Source organism: Micrasema longulum, unplaced genomic scaffold (genome assembly GCF_059751315.1).
Source record: "Micrasema longulum isolate JH-2025_06_02 unplaced genomic scaffold, ASM5975131v1 h1tg003076l, whole genome shotgun sequence".
NCBI lineage: Eukaryota > Metazoa > Arthropoda > Insecta > Trichoptera > Brachycentridae > Micrasema > Micrasema longulum.
Genome location: NW_028280177.1, coordinates 1 through 27,461, shown reverse-complemented (window position 1 = coordinate 27,461; position 27,461 = coordinate 1). Strand labels below are relative to the sequence as shown.

At 29.6% G+C, this 27,461-nt stretch overlaps 1 protein-coding gene across 1 annotated transcript; it reads right to left on the bottom strand.

The window, feature by feature from the left end:
* Positions 1-699: 699 nt before the first annotated feature.
* Positions 700-20,419, bottom strand: LOC148271139 (uncharacterized). The gene is made up of 2 exons (XM_088241787.1): positions 20,233-20,419; positions 700-1,679 (listed from the first exon to the last, which is right to left on the bottom strand). The coding sequence occupies exons 1-2, from the start codon at positions 20,248-20,250 to the stop codon at positions 885-887; spliced, it is 813 nt and encodes a 270-aa protein (XP_088097913.1). The 5' UTR covers positions 20,251-20,419; the 3' UTR covers positions 700-884.
* Positions 20,420-27,461: the final 7,042 nt, after the last annotated feature.

Here is a 27,461-nt window from a genome sequence, read left to right as displayed (position 1 = left end):
ACCATCCATGCGCTCAGTAGCTGCAAGACTTGTTGTTATCTAACTTCCAATTTTAAAAATTTACTTTTTATTTCGTTTTTAAAATATCACTTAAACTCTAAACTTCATTGTCAAATATTAAAAAAAAAATGTAAATAGGGGCTAGATTTCTTATTGTCCATGCGCTCTGTAGCTGCAAGACGTTCTGTTATCTAGCTCATATATATCATAATTGGAGACGAGGAACTAGAATCCCAACCGTCCATGCACTCTGTAGCTGCAAGACGTGTTGGGATATTTATTTATTGTACAGCGCCCTTGAGGTGATTTTCACAAAAATAGCGCTATATAAATTATAGAAATATTATTATTATTATTACAAAAAATGTAATTTTTTTAAAGAACATCTTGTATCTTAGTTTAGATGCTGTGTATTTGAGGAAGATGGCTTAAATTTTAAAATATTATGTACAAAAACATTCACTATTTTGCCTACATATGTAATTTAAACATATATTTCCTCATCTCTTCCATCTGTTGATTGTTTGTTGTGGAGTAAAAGAGATGAAACCGTTATTGATTTGGGTAAGATTTATCCTGAGTTATTTCAGCCACTAGGCAACTCCTGAAAATACAAAACACATACAAAAATAAGGTTCTTATACCAGTTAGCCGAATTAAAAATATTTTGAATTTCTTCAAATGTTTGTAGACGAGGAGTTTGTGAATTCCATCCCCCAGGGAGACCAAGATGGACATTTATTGATAAAAAAAGGAAAACATCTTTGAGAAGGAAATGAAAAAGTCTAGGGATTTATAAATTTAAATTGTTCATTCACTTAACCCATCATGGAGACTCTGGAGAGTTTACAATCACGATTTTAGAATCTAAATGTTTTGTCTCTTCAAATTGTCACTTCACCAATAGTAACACCTCGTACCAATGGTTCTAACTCAACACCAATAACTTTTCTATGATTAACTGGTACGCCGTACGAAGAAAGTGGCACACCCGCAGTTGGAACGTGTTTCAATTCCTCTTCGTTATTCCTGATTTCCTCTTTCAGAAGCAGGTCGTGGAGTACTTTCAAAATATCTGGTTCCAACCTCTCGGTCCTGAAGACCGAAGTGTCTTTATTACGGTCTTGCTTGTGTCCTTGCAGATCGAAATTGACGCCATTTTGAGGAGCTATATCGTTCAAAAAGCTTTGGTATTCAGAGGCACTTTGATGAGGAGAAGAATCGGGAACGTGATGAATTGGTGCGTCGTATGACGTAAAAGGCTTATTGTAAAGTGAGTTAGGTGGTGATTTATAAATTTGATTATTTGGAGCGTATTCTGATTCTGCGTTGTTAAGAACCGTTTGTCTTATTAGACCATTTATCCTCGTTTGAGGTATTTCTTGATTCTGGTACCCTTGTTGCAGGTATTTTGGGGTTTTCTGTCTGTAGACTTGCTGGTATGTCACGGGTTTCTTTGGGTAGTCACCAAATGCGTTATTCTGGTACGGCACAACAAACGTGTAGACCTTAGTCGGTCGTTGGATGATTTGGCTGATCGCTGGCTTGAGCTGGTGGTATTGCGGTTGGTGTTTAGGGTTTTCTTGAAATCTGTCGAAGTTGGGGTTTTGTGACTGCCATGGCACGCTGTAGAAGTACGGCTCTGCTAGAATTGGAGAACAGAGGAACAAGACCGCCAGCTAAAAAAAGAGAAATAAAAATATAAGCTATTTCTTTTTTTTCTAATTTGGTGAAATAAACGCCGCGAGTAAACAGCGGGAAAATTTTCGTACTACCCCAACATTCTGTCTTGCGCGGCCAAACCTGTTCACAGAGCTGGGACAAGACAATATTGTCATATATATTGTATTGTCCACACGTAAACGATACTTTAGAAAAGGGATGATAGAGTTTCGCACCGCGGTATGTAAAAGAAATAAAAAACAATTAAAAAAATCTTTAGAAAGGCTTTCAAGTTATTTAATTTTTTTGTGTCACGTAATGTTACATAATATTGTATTTATTTGCATTTAGTCTGTGTTTGGGTGGATAAAGATTACAGTTCTGTGTAAAATAGAACCAGAATTCTGGCAAAGTTCTTTTGACTCAGAAGGTATTTGCGAGATAGACAGAAAAATAATGTTCAAATATCTATTTATCAAATTTGTCTGGCATCGAATATCCTCTTAAATAATCCGATAAAACTCTATCACGTAGGTACCCCATTAGCATTTACAAATCAATCAATTTTATCAGCGGTTAACACATATATTTGGTAGCCAGTAAATGAACCTTAAGCTAATATTAGATGGATTTGTTGTGTACCTTCAATATTTAATCATCATACATTGATTTATTATGAAACATCAAATTTCTAATTACAGCCTATATTTATTTGAGCGGCCTTTTTGATCATTAAAATCGTTTCCGCCCATTCTGAAATCAAACAAAAAAGACTGTTTTTTCAAATGAGAATCAGAGGTAAAATGTGGATTGTTAAGTTATGTCAAAAGAATTAATAACTTTATTATTTTTTTAAATCGCCGAACTATTTCAATACTAGTAAAGTAAAGAAAATAGTGTAAATTTAAAATACGTATTAATATTTAACAAATTTTTGGTACGGCCAAATGCTTGTAGACATGCTGGATTTCCTCCCTAGAGAGTTATTTAGATATAAATTTGTTGCAACCGAGAGAAAAAACATATTTGTGAAAATAATATGAAAGTCTAGATATTTACAGTGCTTTTAAATTTTTTATTTAGTATTAAAATAGTACAAACATAATAAATGAATGTCCTAATATTAACTTGTATCTAAATCAGAATTTTGTATATATTGTATGTTTTGTATATAGAAACTTGTGCAGTGTAAAATGATCACACAAAACTTTAAATATCAGGTCTTAAGCCCAGTTTCTAACTTTCATATTTAAAACTAAAAAGACTTTTGAGATATTTATTTACGTTGTTATTATTATAAGTGAATAAGTAATAGTTAGGTGTCAAGAAAAAAATATTTTAAAATTTCATTTATGAAACACTTACTATTATTAATTTTGCCAAAACTGAACATTTACATTTTACCACATAAGTTAATTAGTGTCGCAAAAATAAATGAGTTACGAAATGTTTGTATAGATTTTCAAGTAATTAATATTAAAAAAGCACATTCACGCGTTCATTAATTGATTCAAGGTAAAAAAACTCAAATAGTAAATATTAAATTTAAAAAAAGAAAAATGTGGAGATTTTCTCACACCATAAATATGCGTATTTATTAGTAGTGGGTAATGTAATATTCTATGTTGTTTGAGAAATAGTGGAAAAAAGTGAAGGAGATGGAGGGAATCATATGGAAATATTTTACATTAGGAAAGCTTCCCTCCCTCCATCCCCTCTACTTTTTTCAACTATTTCTCAAACAACATTGAATATTTTCAAAATTTAATCAGTGCATGTTTGTCCTAATCAGTGCATGTGCTTATTAAAAGCATATAGTGTTGGTTTTATATTTTTGTGAAACAACAATGGTGAAGGTGTATAGTGGGTTTTGCATGTTGGTTTGCATGTTGGTTTAACTGGTGTCTTGACGAAGAGACGCGTACGTCTCGAAACTGGTAGACATAGAAAAGCCGATAAGTGGTTAAGTACAAATATTTAATAACATTTAGTAAAATGTTTGACCAAAAACAATATTATTTTTAGCAAACGGAGGAAATTTAAATAAACTAGAAATTTTACATTATAAAGCGATGAGAATAGTTCTTAAGAAAAATAAATATAGCAATGTAAAAAAAAAGAGAGATGAACTAAAATGGTTATCTGTAAGAAGGAGACTTAAATTTAATATGTTGATATTTATACATAAATTTTTTCACGATAAATTACCAAAATATTTTAAGGATAAAGTTGTCTTAAACAAAAATTGTCATGAATATTATGCTACTAGACAAAAGGATAAAATAAGACTACCATTATTGAAAAGAGCTGAGTCGCAAAATTGTTTGATGTGTAAGGGTTTAAAAATGTATGATGAGATGCCTGAATGTATGAAGAATGAAAAGTGTCTGAAAGAATTTAAAAATAAATGTATAAGTTACTGTAAGGAAATGTAAATATAAATAGATGATGTAAATGTACATAATAGTTTATATTAGTTTTAATATAAGCTAACTTAAGAAATAAATAAAAAAAAATAAAAAAAATAAGTTGATGCTTTAAATATTGATGAAATTATTTTGATTATTACAACAATTTAATTATAAAGGTTTTATAATGTCTAATTATAACAGGTAAAATATAAAACTGTTAAATTAAAGTCATTTGACGTTAAATCATCAGTGTGGCTATATATAATCAAGCAAGCATTTCTAGAGAGTCGGGGCAAGTTCACAGACATGGGTCGTTCATAGTAGGGTAAGACCCTGTCACCGAGAGGATACGTGTCACTTGATCTGCATCACCAAAGTGACCGAATCTTTTAAGCAGTTCAATTGAACGAATGTGTCTTTTGCTCATTCGGCTCATTTAGGTCATCGTATCTCCGCATCTTTCGCATCATCGTGTGATTTGTGTCTCCATATCTTTCGTGTTTTTCATGTCTCTAGTTCGTTTCGTTTTTTCGTTCGCTTGAGCCAAATGCGTACGAGCGGTGAATCAAACAAATCATTCTAAACCTTTGGCTGGTTTGTCAGCATGATTTTCTTTATAGATTTGATAATATTGTTCTTTGGATATTATAATACCACAAACCAGTCGAAAACAGATAAATTATTTTATTTATTATAGAAAGTTATATTTCATGCTAGGTTTTTTTATTTTTTATTTACAAAAGTAAAAAAAAATAATTTTTAAAATCCCTTTACATTTTACATCGGGTTTACATTTAAAAAAAAGAGGTTTTTATGTTTATAACGTGTGCAGTTATAATATATATTATAAAATAAACTAAGGCAAATGAAAAAAAATATACCCAAATAAATTTTTAAAAAAACATTAATCGGCCTCTAGCACAAAATAGATAACTGACCTAATAAGTTATTCCACAACAAAGTTGTTATTTTTTTACATTGTTTCATTTGTAATTATTTTTTAATGTTATATCGTCTGATTGGATTGTTATTCTGAAATTGATAAATTTTAATCACTATTTATTTTAAGTTACTTTGTATTTTTTAATGTTAATTATTATGGTTTAACACGGGCATAGCCAAAAAACCAATATTAGGTTAGTGAATATGTTTTTTTTTTTAATGAATTAATAAATAAATAAAATTGTTTCTGTAATTATTTATACTGAACAGAAAAATATATAATCTCATAAACTCGAGTCAACAAAATAACCTCTTGTTCACATTAGAGGGCATTAATGGAATACGAATACCTAATGTTTTCATCTCAACGTAAATAATAATTCATAAAATAGCATTTTTATCGCGACATTTCATAATTAGTGTCAATTAAATTTCAAGTGCGGCGCTCGGCACGATAAAGGAACAAAGAACAAAGCAGCCAGTATATACATTTAGGTACCTACTATAGGTACAGAGTGTTTATGTAGGTACCTAATCTACCTACTAACCACAGAGATAGGACACAATCTCGTTCAATGAATGAACGAAATGAGCTAGAGATCCATATAAGACACGAAGATATGAAATATCCAAATGACACGAAGAGCCAAATGACACGAAGAGCCAAATGACACAAAGATCCATTTAGTTCGCGAACTAACTGACCGAGATGAAAGAAACATGTCTCTAGTTCAATGTTTCTGACCTTGTCAGTATGACAGGGTCGTTCGCGAACTACACACCTCTAGTTCCTAGTTGTGCCAACATATCGCACCTTTAAGACGAAAACGTCTTGACTATGCGGATGTATGTTATCCAGATGCTAACTCTGAATTACTTGATAAGTTAGAACGATTGCAGAATATTTGTATTCGTTATATATTTGATCTTCGCAAATTTGACCACATAACCGAGTATCGTACGCAACTACACTGGCTCAGTATCCGGCATAGAAGAAACATTCACATTCTATCACTTCTTCACAATATTTTAAATAATCCCACTTCACCTGTTTATCCGAGAGAGCTCATCCAGCCTCTTTCACAACACGGACTATCTCTTCGTTCTAGTAACGAGAGAACCCCCTTAATACCCTTTCATAGCTCTAATTTTCTTGCCTCCTCTTTCACAGTAGTAGCCGCTCGATTGTGGAATATTCTACTCACTAATGTTAGAGACGCCCCTTCTTTATTTACATTTAAGTCAAGATTGAAATATTTAAATTGTTCCTTTATCCTTCTTCTTTCCTTCCCATCCCCGCTCCTCTCTTCATAGTATAGTGTTAATTTTTTAAATGTATTTTTATTTTGTAATTCTTTGTTTTTAATTTTTGTATAAAATTGTAAGATTCAATATGTCCATGTATTTATAGTTTTCTCAAACTGAACGGTTTGGGTAGGTAGGAAGAAATTGCCTTAAGGCAATATGCCCGCCCTTATATGTATATATATTGTAAATCAGATTTAAAATTTAAACTAAAAATGCATTATGTAACTTAGTAGACATTATAATAATAAATATGTACATCTCCCCTCCCCTTCTTATCCTCTCTTCAAGCAATCTTGTCCTGATCCCGCCCAATTTACAGTAACTTAATGTTCTTAAAATAAATATTAAAAAATTCTTTGAGTACATGAAAATAACATTTTTAGGTATAAATTATATGTATTTTTTTGATATGTAATATATTTTCTTTACTAACATTGTATACTATGTGGAAATCTGTTATTAGCTCTGAGTTTATACACTATATCTGTTTGTTTACTATAAATATGTATGTAGAACTGTTGATTTCCCAAAGAAAATAAATAAAATAATATAAATAAATAAATATGTATGTAAAGTGTTTGATAAAATAAATAAATAAAATAAAACGACTTAACTTTAAAAAAAGCTTAAAATGAGTTAAGATCATAAACGACATTAATGAACACTATTTATCTTTCTGCATTTAAAAAACGCAACATTTGGGTGGGAATAGAACCGAACCGTTGCGTCGGTCTCTTTATTACTCAGAGAATTTAGATTCCGTGTCAGTGTTGAAACGACGCAATTAGTGTTGTGTTTACATTGCTGTGTGAAGGACGCAAAGCAGACAAACATATAGTAACCGAAAGCCGGTTGAGTTGATTTTATTCCGATACAAATGGAATGTTTACTTTATTAAAAAAAATATTAAAACTTCCAATTTAGCTTTGTGATCGTTTCGTTCAGAATAACCGATAATCTTAGTGACTTATTTAACTTCGTGTCATTTTATTATTAAAATTATCGATAATCTTAGTGACTTATTTGCGTTTATATCATTTCGCGAATAAATAAAAACATGTGTTTGGCGACCTGATCTGACCCAATAACAATTGTGTCATTATCTTATTTATTAAAGTGCTTTTGTTTTTTAATCTAATAATGACTCATTAAATAAATGTCTTGTTTAAACTTTTAATAATTTTGGTTGCGCTTTTTTTTCATAGATTCATAGCTGAGAGCCTTCGGTATAATTTTTAACTCAAAATTTGGTGCTTGCTTCGAAAAAAAGAAACAGTCGATGAAAGGATACGAAGGTGTCACAATTTACATTCTTCTTTTGCAATTTCCCAAAAAGTTAATTTTTTGAGTTGAGTCATTTTAGTTCTAAAGGTGCGATATGTAAATTGTGTCTCTGTAATCAACTAATGTATGTTTAATGTTTATAATAAATTAAAAATAGTAAAAAGTGGAGTTGCACGCTAAAAATAAAAATACATAAATTAACCACCCTCCATTTCCGCGAGAAGATTCAGACTAGCTCCCTGGAGAAGTGTTTTTAAATCGATAGCTACTCTCGGGTAAAAATCTTGAAAATAGATAACTCCATACTAAAAAATAGGTATGGCAATTATTTTTATAACTGTTTACAGGAACTGACAAGCGATAACATTATTCACTTGCCAATACAAGTCATAAATTTGTTGATTTTTTTTTATTCTCTATAAAACAATGTTAACATTTATTGAACAGGTGTTAACTCTTTCAGACCTAAATTCATTCCTGCGGATATTTATTTTTTATTCCGTACTTACTAAATGAATTATTTAACAATCTTAGGAATATTTTAACATTTTGAGTACCGGCCGAATACACATAGAATTTACCCTGTGCCTGGTCTATTTTTGTGAAATTTCATGCTTAGTGAAGGGTTTCTTAAAAGTGTCATAAGTATGAAAATACTAAGTTAAATCAATTGAAGCTTCTCAGATTTATTTGAAATAATTAAATAAGTCATTTTTGTATGATAGTTTTGCCAACATTGGTCTTTATGGAGAGCCACATTGCGCATTGCAATGTTTGCACATATACCTACACGGTCTCACTCTTTTTTTTGTGCTTTGTATCCCGGAGCCGTGTAAACACGTGATTACAATAACCACGCGTTGTGTGCCGGTCCCGCGTTTTCATGTGGTTTACCAGCAGCAAAAAAGCACTCACAAAAGTCACTAAATGTCAATAAAATGCACTTTTTAGACAGCTGGTAAACCACGTGAAAACACGAGACCGGGAGAAAACGCATGGTTATATTATCACGTATTTTTACGGCTCCGGGATACAAAGTGTTAACATTTTTATCTTTTATATCTAATAAAATATTTAACTTTAATTTTTAATGATCAATGGGGCTAATTTTGGTCTTAATTATATCCATGCACATAGCATCCCTAAGTGGAAACCTTTATTAAAGTAAATATATTATTGTACATAATAAAAAAAAAGTACTAAAATGTAAACAAAAAAACTGTAAATAAATAAGTAAAATAAACCTGTAATGAATCGAAAAAGTTCATGTAACATGTGTTATCTTACAATATATGTTTATTTAATAAAATAAATTAAATTTTAGTTTAAAATATTGAAAACTAGGATAAATTTAATTTAAATGGACGACAGGAATTTGTTACGAAATAACTAATCCAGCCAGAAGTGCGGCGTCAAAATTATAATCGAACTTTTCTGTGTAATGCCGACTGCTAGCATAAGCAGGAAAAATAGAGATGTACTTAGGGGTACCGGTAATTAAAAAATAAACTCACCGGTTTTTAATATTGTTTAGGAAAACCTGGATTAAAAGGGTTAAATATTAATATTGTGTCTTTTTATAAACGCACATAAACGTGAACACTAAAACTCAAATTGATTTACCTACCTATGCATTAAAAATTACATTATTAATGACTTTGATTATTTTTAGATATGAATACACTTAATGATTGAATAAAAGATAAAAATAAACGATAAAATGTCCGATTCGTTTATTTTCTTCACTTGATTTTATTAATTATTTGTGCTCATTAAGTCTTTATTATTATTTATTTTTATCCGAGTTTTTTTGGTAACGGTATTTTTTATTTTATTTTTGTTAGGAAGAACAACATAATAAATCAACAATATTTTGAGTCTGTCCAAATTCGTGTAAACAAGGGCTGGATTCCACTACCTAGGGAGCTGTTAATATCAATATATTACAACAGATATGAAGAACAATTAAGAGAAGGTAATATAGAAGTCTGCGCATCTACAAACTTATGACCTGTCATTGGTTGGTTTAAGTGGCCACATTACACACTGTGTAACATTCACCATTCTGCTCATATTTGAACATCTATATTACTTAAATTCTTTCATCTGTTGATGTTTGTGAAGTTAAAGAGCTGAAACCTTTATTTATGCGGGTGAGATTCATTTGGTTTAATTATTTCACCCACATACTAGGCAACGCCTGAAAATATGTTTTCAATAAATCCACCTGGCCATGAAGAAGTACAGACATTTTGGTAGGTGGGAAAAAATTGCCTTAAGGCAATATGCCCGCCCTTATATATGTATAATGTAGATGTTAAAATGTTAAATAAATAAACAAAATATTAGCATCAATCATTTTATGTCCGCTCCCTAGTTGGAGCATAGGGTGTCCACGAATAAAATCCTCCCAGGACAGGTTCGCGAGTTTGCTGCGTTCGTTATCTTATTACTTTATTCCCCACATAGTTCTACTCACTCTATTAGCCAGTGGTGTATTATTACTCTTACCGTAAAACGTGTTTTATTTTATTTTATTTGGGATTTTTACAGCTATTACGTAAACAAAATATTTAGAAAAATCTTAACAATACTAAAGCCAATTAAAAAAATCCACTGTAAATATAATGACAAATAATATATAAGAAGAGAAGTTTAGTAATTGTATTTGTGTGACGTTTGTATTCATGTGTATGTGAATGTGTGTATGCGTGAATGAATGAGAGAGAGGATACATGTGCGTGTGGGAATGAATGAGGGAGAGGGTGCGTGTGTATGGGTGCGTAAGTATGAAAATAATATATTTGCTTAAAACTTGTAAATTGTATTAAAAATGGTACAATAAAGGCCTTAGTAAAAAATAAGAAACCTTTTTGTTAAAATTCAAATGACAAAATGATATAAATTGTTTTTTTATTTTATTTTTTTAAGTATGTTAAATTTCAAAACCGTATTCTGAAAAAAAAAAAGCATTTTATTTTTTAAATTTAACTGATACACATCGAATGAATAATGTGCGACGAGTCCTATACAATACAGTGTTGTCGGCCTTGCGGTATAATAGTTAGCGCGTTTGCCTACCATGCAAGAGGTTTTGGGTTCGATTTCCGACATGGTTGACATGAAATATTATAACAATTTCTATACTTCTTTATGGACCAGCTGGATTTATTGAAAACAAATTTTCAGGCGTCGCCGAGTGTGTAGGTGAAATAATTCAATCAAATGAATCTCACCCGCATTAATAAAGGTTTCCGCTCTTCAACTTCACAAACATAAACAGATGAAAAAATTTAAGGAATATAGTTGTTTAAATATGGGCAGAATGGTGAATGTGAAGGAGACGAACAAATGTTAAGAAAATGATTCAACTTCTAGATATCATGACAATTGATCAAAGAATCAAATTCAATGTTGCCAATGAAATAAACAAAATTATTAAAGGAATAGTTCCGAGATGTTTTCAAAATAAACTAAAAAATAATGAGTTCTTTCATAGAAACTATGCAACAAGAGGATCTAAAAATATAAGACTGGAAAAAAAATCAAAAGCAATGTCCCAGAACTGCCTTATGTATAAGGGAATACAACTATTTGAAGAAATGCCAGAATGCATAAAAAATGAAATTAATGTTAATATATTTAAAATTAAATGTAAAAAGTATATATGTGAAAAATATTAGGTAGTAAATAGTGTAAATAGTGAATATAATTAATGAAAATGTACATATGAAACAGTTAATATTATAAATTAGGATACTAAGTGTATAATAGTGATAAATAATGTTAGAATAAGTATAGATGTAAATATTGTGTTGTAAATATATATTAGACTTTGTAAATACATAGAACTAAATAAATAAATAATAAATAAAAAATTAAAAAAATGTTACACGGTGTGTAAAGTGGCTACTTAAACTAGCCAATGACTGGTCATAAGCCTTGTAGTTGCCTAGACTTCTATATCACCCCTTCTTAATTGTTTTTCATATCCGTTGTAATACAGAATAGATGTTCTAATGAGAATTTTTACTCTCAGGTTTTTGTGACAGCACGATTTTACGAAGTTTGTGTGAATCGAATGTGGGTGCTCACTTAAGCCAAAAATGCATATTTACTTGGTTCACCGACAGGCGCTACACAATATTAACATTGACTGATTAAACATTTGAACGCACGGTCAAATGTGCGCCCAAAGTAGTTTTCTCTTTGAAACGAAAACCTCACATTACTTTGTATTGGAATGTCACAAGATTATTTTTATTTAAATCAAAATAAAACACTACGTATGCATGTAGGCGTTAGCGATATTACACACTTATGTATGCGTTAGTTTAACCTTGCGGGGAGGGGAACGACCTTTCCGTTAAATGCAATACTAATTAAATTCAATATCTTATTAATTTTTTTTTAAATTAATTTTTTATTTTTACCACGTTCTTTTTACAAATGTAATTTTTAAACATGTTTTTTGCTACGCACATATTTTTTTACTGTGTCTTTTACCATGTTTCGTACCATGTATTTTGTTTTTTACTACGTATTTAACTGGTTTTTTCAATACCTTTTTTTACTATGTTTCTTACCTATTAAATAGACTATTAAACTAAGCGAATTTTATTTTTTTTTATCAGTGCTATGATTTTTCAAAGTTTTGTATTTCTGAAATTACTCCGCATGTGACGTCAGAGGTTCTCTTCTCGGTGAGTTCTGCCGATTAATCCGTTGACGGTAAGTAAACCGGATATCTTACATAGCTTTCTTATAATCGGTTGATTCATATAAACTAGTGACGTCGTTCAAAGTAGTTGGTTATTATTTAAATATGTTTTATTATTTTTTTCATCAATTTTCAAGAAACTTTGCAGTATAATTGAATGCTCTAATTTTTACCGCGCGCAAGAAATCATATTTTTCTTTTCCAGATAAACATTTTATTTGCTTACGTAATTTTTCTTTATTTAACTATATAGTTCAATATTATTTTTTTTTGTCTATATACCTATTTTTTTTTTGTATCTCACTTCTGGATTTTCCATTAAAATCTATTAAGTACAAAAAAAAAATATATATTTTTTTTATATTTAAATATTACATGTTTTTATTTTACTTTCACGTCAAATATTTTATTATATATTCTAGATGTAGTATACCCACGTACAGACCACTAAATATAGATATATTTGTCATACAAAATGCACTTAAATGTAAACAAAAACATTCTAAATAAATTTAAAAAAATAAAACTAATAAAAATAATTGGCCTGCCCATTTACTTGATCTAAATCCAATCGATTATTTATAGTCCAATGTATTATTTGAAAAACGTGTTTTTATAAAAAATACATCATCAAAAGAAGAATAAAAAAATGCGTATTTGTAGAATGCGCCAAAATAGAGTCTGACGTTTGCCAAAAATTAGTAGGCAGTATGAAAAAAGAGTGAGAAAAAACTTGTTATACAAGCAAAGGAATTATGCGCAAGATAATTAATATATAAGTTTATAAATAAACTACGTTTACTGAACAAAACGAAAATATCAAGATATTTTTATTTGCAATTTAAAATTTGTTGTAACAAAGAGGGAAAACATTTTTGAGATGGGAATATGGGAATCTAGGCATTTAAAGGGCTTATGACCTGTCATTGGCTGGTTTAAGTGGCCGCTTTACACACTGTGTAACATTCACCATTCTACCTAGTTTGAACATTCACATTTCCTCAACTCTTCCATCTGTTGACTTTTTAAATATGAACACCTCTCTAGGGAGAAAATCCAGCCAGTCTGCAAGCATTTGGACATACTCAAAACATTGTTAAAATATTGATCAAAAAAATATACAATTATTGAGTTGTGGTCCTGTGGCTATTGTCTCGGACTCACGGACCAAAGTTCCGTGGTTCGAATCCCACTTTACCCCAACTTGATTCCATTTTCTAATAGTGAGTTATTTACAACTTGTTGAAAATGGCCCTCAAAAGTAAATATTTGAGTAAATCATAAGAACGCAAATATTTCTTTAAATAAAAAAAAAAAAAATTAAAATACATTTTACATATTTTTATTGGTATTTGTAGTATGTGATATTTCCCTATTGTTTTTTTATTTTAAATTCCACCACTACAATAAATATCTTAGTATATTTAAGGTGCTTATTTATATGGCCAAGGCTGAATTGTAAAATTAAACCCACAACGTCATACACATTATTTATTTATTTTACAGAAACAAACAGTCAACAATGATATAATAAAATAAAAAAGATACGGTTTAAAGACAGACCAGCATAATTTCCATGTAAATAAAAATCATACATATTAATTTAAGGTACAACAAAAGGGTGTGTTTGTGTGTATTTGTATGAAAGTAAGTGTAGTAGAGGTGTGTTTGTGTATATTTGTGTGGGAGTTAAGTGTTCAGGTGTGTGCAAGCGTGAGCATATGAAACTAGAGATAAAAAAAATGGCAAAGCAATAAGGAAAAAACTCAATTTACAAAAGGGTTAATCTTTTTATGATGAGTTATCTAAATAAATAAAAGAGACTAAAAGTCTGAAAATATTTAAAATCATTTTTTTTAAAAATGTGTTTGATAAATTTTGTTATTTGGAGTTTATATTAGTTCTTAAGATTTCATGCAGATCTTAGAGAAGAAACGAACTTTTACTAATAAACAAAATTAGGAAATATATTTTTGATGGTAAATAATCGAAATTCACAAGGACGCATTAGAAAATACATATTTCATTTTCAAATTAAAATACGTCGTTTCGTCGCGAAGTAATTAAAATAATAATAAACATTGAAATGAGGACATTAGTAAAGAATGCAAGGACGCAAGAAGACTAAATATTCATATTATATTGGGAAACATAAGTGGGAAATATTGCTAATGTATTCAAAGGACGAATATGCTATCAGGAAAATGATAAGAGCTTATAATATAGGAAACCTGTTAAGTAGTCTTGGAACATAATTTGAGTTATCTAAATAATCTGTGGATTTAGAATTTTTCGAACTTAATATTTATTTATATTTTTATTCATATTTTTCACTTACAAACTATAATTAATAATAAAATAATGTGACCTCACTGGGGTTTCCCGTGCCGAGGACACTTAACAATTTAGTTCTTTGAAATTACATTTGAGAATAAACAAAAAAGACTAACTTAAAAAACAAACATAATTAACAAATATTCAGACAGTTTCATAAATAAGGTGTTTATGTACATCTATATTACTTATATTACAAAACACATAATGAAAATAACAAAAACCTAACATAAGCTATACGGTTATGGAGCAGTTGAATCAGTATTGGTATGGGCGAATGAGACAATCCATTTTACTTCTACCTAGCTCCACTATCCATTTTTTTTATAGCCTTTTAAATATTTTATGATAAGTTCTTACTCAAAACAACTGGTGGATTTTGAATTTTTCAAACATAATATGAGTAGTACTTACTCTAAATCAACGGTTTCCAATCTTATACCATGCGGGCCTCTCCCAACTTTCTACTAAAATTACTACGCCCCCTCCCCCGTCATCATTCGTGGTGTAGTGGTCAAGACGCTTGACTCACAGACGTAAGGTTCCGGGTTCGATTCCCGGTGAGAACTCAAAAAAATCAATATGATTTTTCTCAAGCCTGGGTGTTCTGTGCTGTAATTCATCACTGTAATTGGGCCTCCGGCCTGTTGTGGTGCAAAAAAAAGATCCGAATAAAGATCATTCTCAATTTTAGTTAATTAATAAAAACGATTAAAATAAAAACGGGCTTGTTTATTTTTTATCAAATGGCAGATAATTTAAATTTATTTGTTAGTTGCCTAGTAGGTGATTTGGTTTAGCCGGATGAATTTCACCCACATAATAAAGGTTTACTTCACAAAAGTCAACAGATGGAAGAGTTTAGGAAATGTGGATGTTTAATTGATCAAAGAATCAAATTCAATGTTGCTAATGAAATAAACAAAATTATTAAAGGAATAGTTCCGAGATATTTTCAAAATAAACTAAAAAATAATGAGTTCTTTCATAGAAACTATGCAACAAGATGATCTAAAAATATAAGTCTGGAAAAGAAATCAAAAGCAATGTCCCAGAACTGCCTTATGTACAAGGGAATACAACTATTTGAGGAAATGACAGAAAGCATAAAAAATTGAATAAATGTAAATATATTTAAAATTAAATGTAAAAAGTATATATGTGAAAAATATTAGGTAGTATAAAGTGTAAATAGTGAATATAATTAATGAAAATGTACATATGAAACAGTTGATATTATAAATTAGGATATTAAGTGTATAATAGCGATAAATAATGTTAGAATAAGTATAGATGTAAATATTGTGTTGTAAATATATATTAGACTATGTTAATCATAGAACTAAATGAAATAAATAATAATAATTAAAAAACATGGGCAGAATGGTGAATGTTAAACAGTGTGTAAAGTGGCCACTTAAACCAGCCAATGACAGGCCATAAGCGCTGTAAATGCCTAGGCTTCCATATTCCTTTCTCAATATTTTTTTTCCTCTCCTCCCATTAGTGAGACAATGGGGCTGCTCTTTTTTAACCATAATTTTTAACATTATGGTCTTTGATTTGTTTTGTCTTTAGTCACAACAGAGTTCAAAAACCACGATCACAAAGATAAGCTTTTAATAAACATGGCTACATGAGTGTCACGCTAGCAGTATGAGGTTTTCGGTTTTTGGCTATAAACAGCGAAAATTCATAAGATGTTTTACGAAGTCACCTGTTGATGGCACAATTTTTTAAATTTATTTATATATATACGCCCAATGGGCAATGGGCATTTCTAAGGGCATGTTTATAAATAGAACATTTTTGTTAAAAAAATAGAAATACACAATGGTATAGTGTAGACTTGGTGAGAGTGGAAGTGGGAGAGAGGAGTTTATAATTGAATTTGATTCAGTGATCGTATGAAAGAAGACAACTTGTTTGTTATCAAAGAAATCAGGACTGGTATGTTTGTTGGCAGACCTGAGAATTCTGGGCATAGAGGAATGAAAACCATAGTTAGTTCTATAGTTATCGGTATGAAAGAGTAAGTTTTGTCTGAGGTTTCTAGTTGGGATATTGAATTTTATTGAGCTCAGTAGTTCAGGCGCATCAAAGAGGGAGTTGAGAATTTTGAATAGGACTAGAAGGTCGAATTTATTTCGACGGTCTTGAAGAGAAGGTATATTAGCTAGTTTCTAACTCATTACATGTATATTAAAAAGATTAAAAATCAGATCTAAAATTTACACTAAAAATGTATTATGTAACTTAGTAGACATTATAATGATAAATATGTACATCTCCCCTCCCCTCCTTATCCTCTCTTCAAGCATTCTTGTCCTTATCTCGCTCAATTTACAGTAACTTAATGTTCTTAAAATTAATATTTAAAACATCTTTGATTATTGAGTACATGAAAATAACATTTTTATCTGTATAAATTGTATGTATTTATTTAATATGTAATATATTTTCTTTACTAATTTTGTATACTATGTGGAAATCTGTTATTAGTTTTGAGTTTATGCAGTATATCTGTTTGTTTACTAAAAATATGTATGCAGAACTGTTGATTTCCCAAATCAAATAAAATAAAATAAAATATTGATGTCTGGATAAGCCAGACCTCCAGTCTATTCGTGTCTTTCTTAAAAATCGATGTTAAACTGATTTAATATTTTTGATGTAGCAGTATTGTTCAATATTCGTTTTAATTCTAGGTTTTTCATCATAAAACATTATTTCGGTTGGTTTTTTAACGCGTTGTGATTTGTTTCAAGATGTCACATGAGCCGTGTAGGCCGCAGAGAATCGTTGCTTAACATCTCGTAACATATCACGCATTGTGGTTACTCAGTACCATTACATAAGTTGTTATGTACGGGTTTGACGGCATCAAGATATTTTTTTAATAATATAATGAACAAAAAAATAAATATGCGGAATATTTTTGGTGCCATCGCGCCTCTCCGTGGGTCACTCCCTACTGGTTGGGAACCAGTGCTCTAAATAATCGGTTGATTTTAAATTTATCGAACATGATATAAGTAGCACTTTACTTTAAATAATCCGTGGATTGAAAATTTTTCGTAGGCTTTAATTTAAAAATGAGTAAAAATAAATAACAATAAGAATTTTCCTTCTTTTAAAAAATATGCACGATCCTGGATTCAAACTAAATATATGAACTCTTTTTTTTCGATGATATATTTTGTTGCCCTGTAATAATAAGGAATATTTTTGTTTTTTTTTAAATATATATTTTTTCCTTTTTTAATTACTATAAAAAAATACCATATTATCTTTTAGAGAATATTTTATTTTTTCTTTCTAATGTTACACAAAAATATTTATTAATGGAGCAAAAATTCAAAAATAACATTTTCTTGGATACCCACGAACAGGCCATACCTTTGTGGGATTATTTTGTTTACTATTTTTACTATTAATATGTATTTCATTGCTATGTAATTATGCTTAATTTTTTTAATACTCTGTTTTATCACTTATGTTTATTGTAAAAAAAAACACTAATTGTATAAAAAAAAAATGTAAACGAAATTTTAATCAAAATGGACAATACGGATTGAAAAATAAATGTGAAATATATATGAACAATACATTAAAATAAAATTACTTTGTCTATGATGCACCACTTCATTTTTTAATTTATTTGCCATCTTCAGAGTTTCTCATCATCATTATTCCCTTTCTGCATATAATGGTGCATAGGGCACTCCATCGGCACACCAATCGCAGCGCATCTTGATCTTTTTTGTAATACGAAGGTAAAATTTTAACTCTTTAATTTTAACTTTTTAATTTTAATTCTTAATTTTATCTTTTAACTTAAACTTTTAACTTAATTTTAATTTAAACTTTTCATTTTAATTTTAACTTTTACTTTTGATTTTAATAATTTGATTTTAACTCTTAATTTATACTTACTACTACTACTTATCTACTACCTGCATCGAATAATTTATTGTTAGTTGTGATTTTTTTTTACAATTAAATTGAAATGTTCATGGAAGCAGAGAGAGAGGGAGGAAAGTAGAGTAGCTTTACAATGTCTTCTCCTTTTTATGAACTTTTTATGTAATATTTTTATTTTTACTTTTTTAGAATTAAATTATTTTTCCCCTCTCCTCCTGCATTCATTAGTGTGAAATCTGTAATTGGTCTTACTTTTTAAAATTGTTCTTTTGAACCTTGTTTTTTATATAAAGACTGTATGATTTCATTAAAAAAATAATCAGTCTTACGCTTCAGGTGCCTGTCTAGGGACTATGAACAATGACTATGACTCTAGTGTAAGAACACCTTTTCGAATAAATATTTCAAGATACCCACGTCGAAAATTGAATCCGAGAGCTCTTGCATAGTAGGCAAAGATAATTACAAACTTACACAATCTATATATAAGAAATTATCATCGTTTGGGTTGTAAAGGGTGTAAGTGCGTGTAAAATACAGTTAAATATATTCACTAATAATGTTCTACAAACGTAGTGCTTTAAATATTAAAATAGACAAAAACGACTTATTTTGAGGAAAACGCAGCAATTAATATAATTATAGGTATGTAACTATAATTTCACTACTCTATTCTTATTTCGAAAATATTTTGATTAATTAATTATTTTACATCTTTATTTTAATATACTGTATACGATTTTATAATTTTCTTTAAAATAAAAGTTTTAAAAATGTGAGAAGGAAATTATCGAAGTGGATTAAAAATGAATTTTTGAAGTGGATTTTTGTTTAAAACACACAAAAAAAGTATTTACTCAATACTTAAAATGCAGGCAGAAGTGACTGAAAAAAAAACAAATAAAAAATGTATGTATTCAAAGTTGCACCTTTTGTTTTAACGTAGTATTCAATAAAATATAACAAAAATGCAAATTTATGTTAAAATATAAATAAGTGTATGAACATAGGCAGAATGGTGAATGTTACACAGTATGAAAAGTGGTTACTTATATCAGTCAATGACAGGTCATAAGCCCTGTAAATGCCTAAATTTCCATATTCTCTTTTTTAAAATGTTCTCCATCTCCGTTTTAATAGGTTTATAATTATAATTATCTTGTAATGCCATTAAATAATAATATTTTTTGCTACGTTATTCTAAAAATAATAAATTGTAAACAACTTCAATTTTAAACTAAAATTTTAAAAAAATATTCGTTTTTAAAATGGGTTTCTTTTGATGTTGTTTACATGCAAAATTATAGCGTAAAAAAATACAAAAAAAAACGCCATTTAAATTTGATATGTATTTTAAAATTGAAAATCGCTTGAAATTAACAAAATAGTACATCAATCAACTTATTTTAAGAGAGAATTTTGTACATTTTATTCCTTATTTAAAAACACAATAATTAAAATCACACAATCATATAAATAAACATTCAAAACGAATTTTGATATTTAGACACACTTCAACTGTTTTTAATTTTCACTCATGATAAGAACGCTTTTAATTTAAAACTTGAAACCCGCGAAATGCATAGATAAAATGCATATCTTATCATTATGTCACTGGCAACACCAAAATTTGAATTATGAACTTACGATATTCACGGCCGACATTTTGCTCCACTTTCTCGATCTATAGCCGGTCGACGATTACTCGATTTTGGCGGTCAGCTAACTTTATATAACAATGGCAGTACGAAAAACATAACGCTACATTCGTGGCGATTTGTAGGCATGTATGGGCTGCAATATAGACGATTTATGAATGTTTAGCAGAGCGGTCATCTCGCGACCAAAATAGAAAAAGAAAAAAACGTGGGTAGGATTATGTGAAAATGTATTATGGCGCATTGGGTTATTTTATTTTTACAACAGCGACATCTGTGAATATTTTGGCAAATTCGCGGTAAAATTGCTATAAAATCTGCCATTTTAAAGTTATAAATGCAGAAATTATCGTAATAAGCTATTTTCTTCGTGAATAAAACACCAATGTCCACTTTCATCATAAAAATGATTTTTTGAGTTGAAATAAAAATCTTAAGTCCACTTTGTTTTAATGTAAAAAACATCAGTAGTCTCAGATACGCTATTTTAATATTTTTATTTTTATTTAAGAAGGTAAACATTAACAGAAAATATAAAAGGAAAATAATGAAACCCACTCAACCGTAAAACCGGCTTGTCAGCAGGTTTTTTATTTTTCTTTTACAAAGATAAAAGTTGAAGAAATTATCACCGGCGGCTCCTGACCAAAAAAATTGGCAGTGCATTTCTTTACATTTTGTCTACTTGTATATTAAGTTCAATAATATTATAACGATATGACAGGTCTGACGTGATAAACGAGCAATAGTATGACAGCCCGCGCATCAGAACCAGGAACGCTAAATTCGCCTAACATTATACGCGTGTTATAGGTAAATAAATTCGCTGTAATATCATGTCATTACGCATGTTCAAAGTGACATTACAAACGAACTTCAAAATTCAAATCTGCGCATGCGTTGGCAATGCCCGGAGTATGAATATTATCTTCTCCCTTTAACGCACGATTTACCGGTATGAAGCGTTATCTCTCTCGCTCAAATGACGATTTTAGGAGATATGGTATATTTCATACAAATTCAGGGTAAAGAATTGCGCAAAACAGAATATGCACGAAGACGATTGCGCATGCGTAGACAAGATGAGTTTTAAGTGTATTGATATTTTTGAAGTCAGCTGTGCTTCTGTTAAAATCCAAGAAGTTTTAGGGATTTATTGATAACATGTGAAATATGAATTGTAAAAGAAAGTTTAGTTTAGTTAAGTAAATGTTACACAGTGTGTAAAGTGGCCACTTAAACAAGTGGATGCCAGTTCATAAGTCATGTCCATATTAGGGAATGGCCTCAAAAACGTTTTCCCTCTATGTTGCAACAAACTAAAGTAGAAGTTATAATACGAGTAGCAATATTGTATCCTGGATAATTTGACCGTGTTTTACTATTACAGTACTTCCTCAAGCGTATAGTTCTAGTACCTTTGTACATATAAATACTATAAGTAAGTCTATGAACAGGCCAAAATTGGAATGAAACACTATGAGTGGTTGTTAGAAAGAGCAATGAGTCATAGTAAATCTGCTTTGGCCAGAATACAAGAGGTCCGGCTTGTAATAATTACGTGTAGGAAAATGAAATATATTACAAAAATACCTGTTCACTTAACTCTTAAGAGTTCAACGCGCTTTAAGTACAATACATCATATGCATAAGTACTTTTTTGGTGTCAAATCTACCTGTCACACATCGCGGAATAATATTTGCGTTTTTCGGAATATCCAGAGATGAGGCTGTTGAGAATAGAATATGAAAAATGAGATATTGATGTTATCAGGTGCAGTGAGGTCAATTTTATGTGCTGCTAAAAACAGCCAGATCGCTTTCATACAAAAAACTGTATTAATCACCTTCTGAAAATGGCGTCGACCACAAAAACGACATGTCCCAATTTTGCAGAAAATACCCTCAGCAATAGAAAAATATTAATGTACTTTAAAAATAAGTAAAACTGGTCAATTAGAAAACTAGATTCTTGTTTGTAATATAAAAAAAAACGAACGTATTCATTGTTTATATTTTTTTAAAACCAAAAACATTCCAACTTTTGTGTCGATTTGATAATTATCTATATTATATTTAACAGTTCTACAAACATATTTATAGTAAACAAACAGATATAGTGTATAAACTCAGAACTAATAACAGATTTCCACAAAGTATACAAAGTTAGTAAAGAAAATGTATTACATATTAAATAAATACATATAAGTTTATACATAAAAAAATGTTATTTTCATGTACTCATAAACATTTTTCAGTAATCAAAGTATTTTTTTTATTTTAAAAACAGTAAGTTATTGTAAATTGGGCGGGATTAGGACAAGAATGCTTGAAGACAAGAATGATTGATAAGGAGGGGAAGGGAGATGTACATATTTATTATTATATTGTCTACTAAGTTACATAATGCATTTTTAGTGTAAATTTTAAATCTGATAGAGTGATGTTACTATTGATCATTATTATTATTGTTAAGTGATCTATTATCTCAGTTTCTTACTTTTCTTTGGCTGGCTGCTGTCTGCATAACTACGTTCATATGGAAGTCTTCGCATTTTACAGAGCTGTCATCGGAGGGGTTAAATGATCACTTTTTTCTTCATTCTTCAAAAAAAATTAACCGGGTTGTGATCCCGTGGCTACTGTCGCTGACTCACAAATCAGAAGTCCAAGGTTCGTACACAGCTTTAACAACTTGGTTCTAATAATGAGGAAATTACAAATCATTGAAACAGCCCCCAAAATTAAAATATATTTATCTTTTAGACAGACACCTATTCTTAAAACTCGGTACTTTGTTGTCTTGGGATCTAATAGGTGTTCTGCAGGCATTAAATAAGTAAGTTCAGTGCTATTTTTTTTTATTTTTTTTTTAATCAACTATTAAACTAAGTCAAACATTAAACATTTTTTTATGTTTTTTTTAAATTTTTTTAAATTTTAAATTTTTTTATTTTCTTTTATTTAGGAAACATACAGTACAGTTACAAAGTTTAATATTTTACACAATTAGACTTAATTCTAATGGACCAGTGAACTTTTCATATTATAAAGCAATTATATGTAAGTTTAATTATGAAAGTATAAAGAAGAGAAGGAAAAAGAAAAACATAAATGAAAGTTGTTTAAAAACTAAAATTAAAATTAATTTAAAAAAAAAAAGATATTTTAAAGTATGTAGTGAGTATTTACAAATGGAAATAATATTAAAAACGAATAAAATTTTTAAGAGTAATTAAAAATTAAGAATTGAAATAAAGAATGAAAAACATGCTCAGATGTAAAAAATAAAAAAAAAAAGGAAAAACATAAATATACACATATTTATTTTAAGGGATTCAAAGAAACAATGAGAAGAATCTTTAAGTGAAATATAAGACAATAAATTTAAGTCAATTTAAAAAACATCTTCAAAATTAATGACACATTATAGTAAGAGAAGCAATATATTGATTTTATTTACATATATAATATAAGTAATTAAAATTAGTTTAAAAGTATAAAAACATGCCAATGCAGCAGAGAAAAAAGAAAAAATAAAGAAGTAATAACAAGTATAGCATGTATCGTATTATCATCGCTTTATTTTTTTTAAATTATGTAATTTTGAAATTATTCGTCCGTGACGTCACGAGTCGGTGAGCTGTTTGACATTTAAAAGTAGAACCCGGTAGCGGTCAAAACATACTAAACGTTGAAAAACATGGCCACCTGAAAACCGAAAAACAGATCAACGCCACAATTGATTGGTTATTGTTCACATAAACCTGTCATCATAGAATTAAGAATAGTCCAGAAGGAGCGTAGAATCATATTTGAATACATCGGACTGTGTCCAATAATTCCCCCACTTAGACACACTTTCGCCGCGCGAGCGTTGCCGGGTAATGTTGCTTGATGGGAAAAAATTTATCATAACACAAATGTAAGGTAAAAAAAGTAATCTGTTAATTTCTCTAAAATTTTATTGTGCACGCGGAAACATTGATTGACACAACAGATTAGATAAATAAAGGGTCATTTAATAAGAGTAATTGCATTTATGAACTTTGAACTTAAAATATAAAACAAATTTTATTTGACACAAAACGGATATTTTTATATCATGTTAAATAATATTTTATGTTTTAAAGATAATGTCGTTCAAATGTCCCCAACGGCGTTGTTTAATCCGAGGTCTAATTTTCATTAGTTCTTTTATTAAATGAGCAAAATAGGGTAAAAAAAAAATTATATTTACACAGGTGAATATCAAATATGTGATAGCGCAACAGGATTATACGATGTTGCATTGTAATCGCGAATACGATAAACAACCATGGTAACAAATTGTTATCACGTCGCTTATTAGCACGTGGATAGTTATTTGTGGGTCCATTTCACACTGAACTGTATTCTTCATCCATTTGGATACGGAAAATCTTATTTTATTTGTTTACGCAAATCCTTTGCGCTCAAGGCCTTTCCTATTGTACGCGGTGAGTCGAAGCATAAGGCAAATCTTTGCGAATATTTTGTTTTGTTTTCTTGTTCATTTTTACAGTCCTTTGTTTTCGCTGTCGTTAAACTATATATTATTTATGGCCGAACAGTATATTGTGATTAATCTCCAATAAAATGAAATGTTTTTAGTTGAGTAAGGTTGGTAAGGACATTAAAACAGGAAAACCTTTTGGTAATATTTTGAGGAGAAAGAATATTAATGGATTAAGTCCATTAATCCTGATCCCGAGATATTTATACTTTTTTCTATTTTTTTCTATTTTTTTTTTTTTTTTTCTATTTTTTTTACAGTTCATAATGGAGTTCTGGTACCAACCCTAATGAATGGAAGCGAAGCATGGAGTTGGAAAAAAAGGGACGAAAGTAGACTGAATGCTGTTGAAATGCGATCCCTCAGGCGAATGTGCGGAAAAACAATGTATGATAGGTGCCCTAATGTCGAAATTAGAGCAGAATGCAAGGCTGAGTTAAGCATTATCGACAAAATTAAGAAAGGTCTTTTGCGATGGTTCGGTCATGTGGAGCGAATGAATGATGAAAGAACGTCTAAAAAGATTTATGATGCGAATGTGTCTGGTTGTAGAAGTCGAGAAAGGCCGAGAAAGACATGGCATGATCAAGTACAACAAATTCTTGAAAGTGGTCATGTGAAAAGTCGGAATAATCGACGTGCGTGCATGAGAAGATATATGAATGTGAAGGAAGCAAAGGAAGTGTGCCAGGACAGAGTGGTGTGGCGTTCTATCCTCTCTGCCTACCCCTCTGGGGAAATGGCGTGATGGTTAGTTAGTTAGTTAGTTAGTTATATTTTTTTATTCATAAATTTCATAAAAGGTACATGTTATTGTAAAATTCTAAACATATCTACTGTTACACATCTAGTAAATGTTATCACTGTAACTCTCCACAAAAAGAGACTAACTCTTGTGCTTGGAGAGTGACTTACACTTTGTAGTTGTTTATTGTTTATTATAAGAGTTTATATAATTTTAAATACGAGTACATGAGAAAAAAAAAACATAGGATATAGAATGAAAAAACATATAACAATTTTACATTCATATTAATTAAAATTTAATGTAGTTTTTACACGTGTTCAAAAAACTTATTTAGATTTACCTTAAATTTATTTATAGATATATTATTTTTAATAGTTTTTAGTTCACAGGGAAGATTATTATAATTTTTTACACCTTTGAAGACAAAGCTATTTTGACCATGACTTTCAACAGTGTAAGTCACTCTTGTGCTTGGAGAGTGACTTACACTGTTTTAGTTGTTTATTTATAAGAGTTTATATAATTTTAAATACGAGTACATGAAAAAGAAAAATAAAAACATAGAATATATAAAGAAAAAACATAAAACATTAATACATTTATGTTAATAAAAATTTAATGTTGTTTTTACACGAGTTCAAAAAATTTCTTCAGATTAACATTAAATTTATTTTTAATCTTTAAAACACAAGTATTTTTATTGCAAACACTTAATATGTATATTTTTTTTGTCCCTAAACGCGTTTTCGGAAAAAATATGACACGCAGAACATGGACATGCAGATAACGATATTTATTTACAGACGTATTAATATTTTGAACTATAATATTTAAGTTGTATATTTTTCAACAAGCAAAAGTAGAAAAGCAGAATAAACATTATGATACATTATAAATCAACAACTTAGAGTAGATAATATTTATTTTTAATTTATTATATATAATGACAAACTTATCTTCTATATTATGAGTACTAAAAACAACCGAGGTAAAAAGCGTTAGGTTTTTTTAAAACATTTTTAAAAGTTATAATGGTCCAAAAAAATTTTTTTTTGCTAATTGTAGCATAAAAAATATTTTTCAATTTGTAATTTTGAATTCCTGCAAAAACTGTCATTACATTAGCCGCGCCTCTAATACGTCACGATTTATGATTATTTGTTCCTGGCCATTGAAATTTGTTCAGAACATTATCACGAATCTTGACGTCACAACAACCCAGGCCAAACACGTCGCGATTTTCTAGCAACCTTTTTTTATTAAATTTCTTTTTTACATTTATCTATTAAAACATTTCTCCACAATATCCATATTGATTTTGAAAATACAATTAATTGTTTTTTAAATTTATTTAATATATTTTTTTATTTAAGGTTTATTACAAACCAAAGATCAAATATGGACAAGATTTTTGATTAATTATTGTGAAAATTTCCAAAAAAGCATTTTGAACAAAACTTTGATCTGTAATCAGTATTATTGTAATCTACGTAGAAAATTAAAATGTTATGCTGTAGTTAATATGCTTCATAGAAATCTGTTTTATCCACCCATAACAACATCAAACTTAAATTTACGAAACTTGGACTTGATCCATTCAAATTCTTACCCATAATTTCTTTTAGCGATTCTGTTTGGAACAATGTCGACGTCCTAAAGAAAGAATATGAAGGATTTTGAGGAATTATTGAGGATAACGCCTATATCAAAATGCATGTTTATTTCTGATAATAAATCACGATAAAAATTTGCTAAAGGTTGACAATCTGCGCCACATGGGCGTACAGTGACTTTTCGGTCACGGAACGTAGGTAGATTTAAATGGTCCATAAACACATAAGAAGGATGAAAGAGACAAAGCTTTTAGGAATATAAAGTCTGGACATTTAAGGAGCTTATAGCCCATTCATCAGGCTGATAAGTGGTTATACGAGGA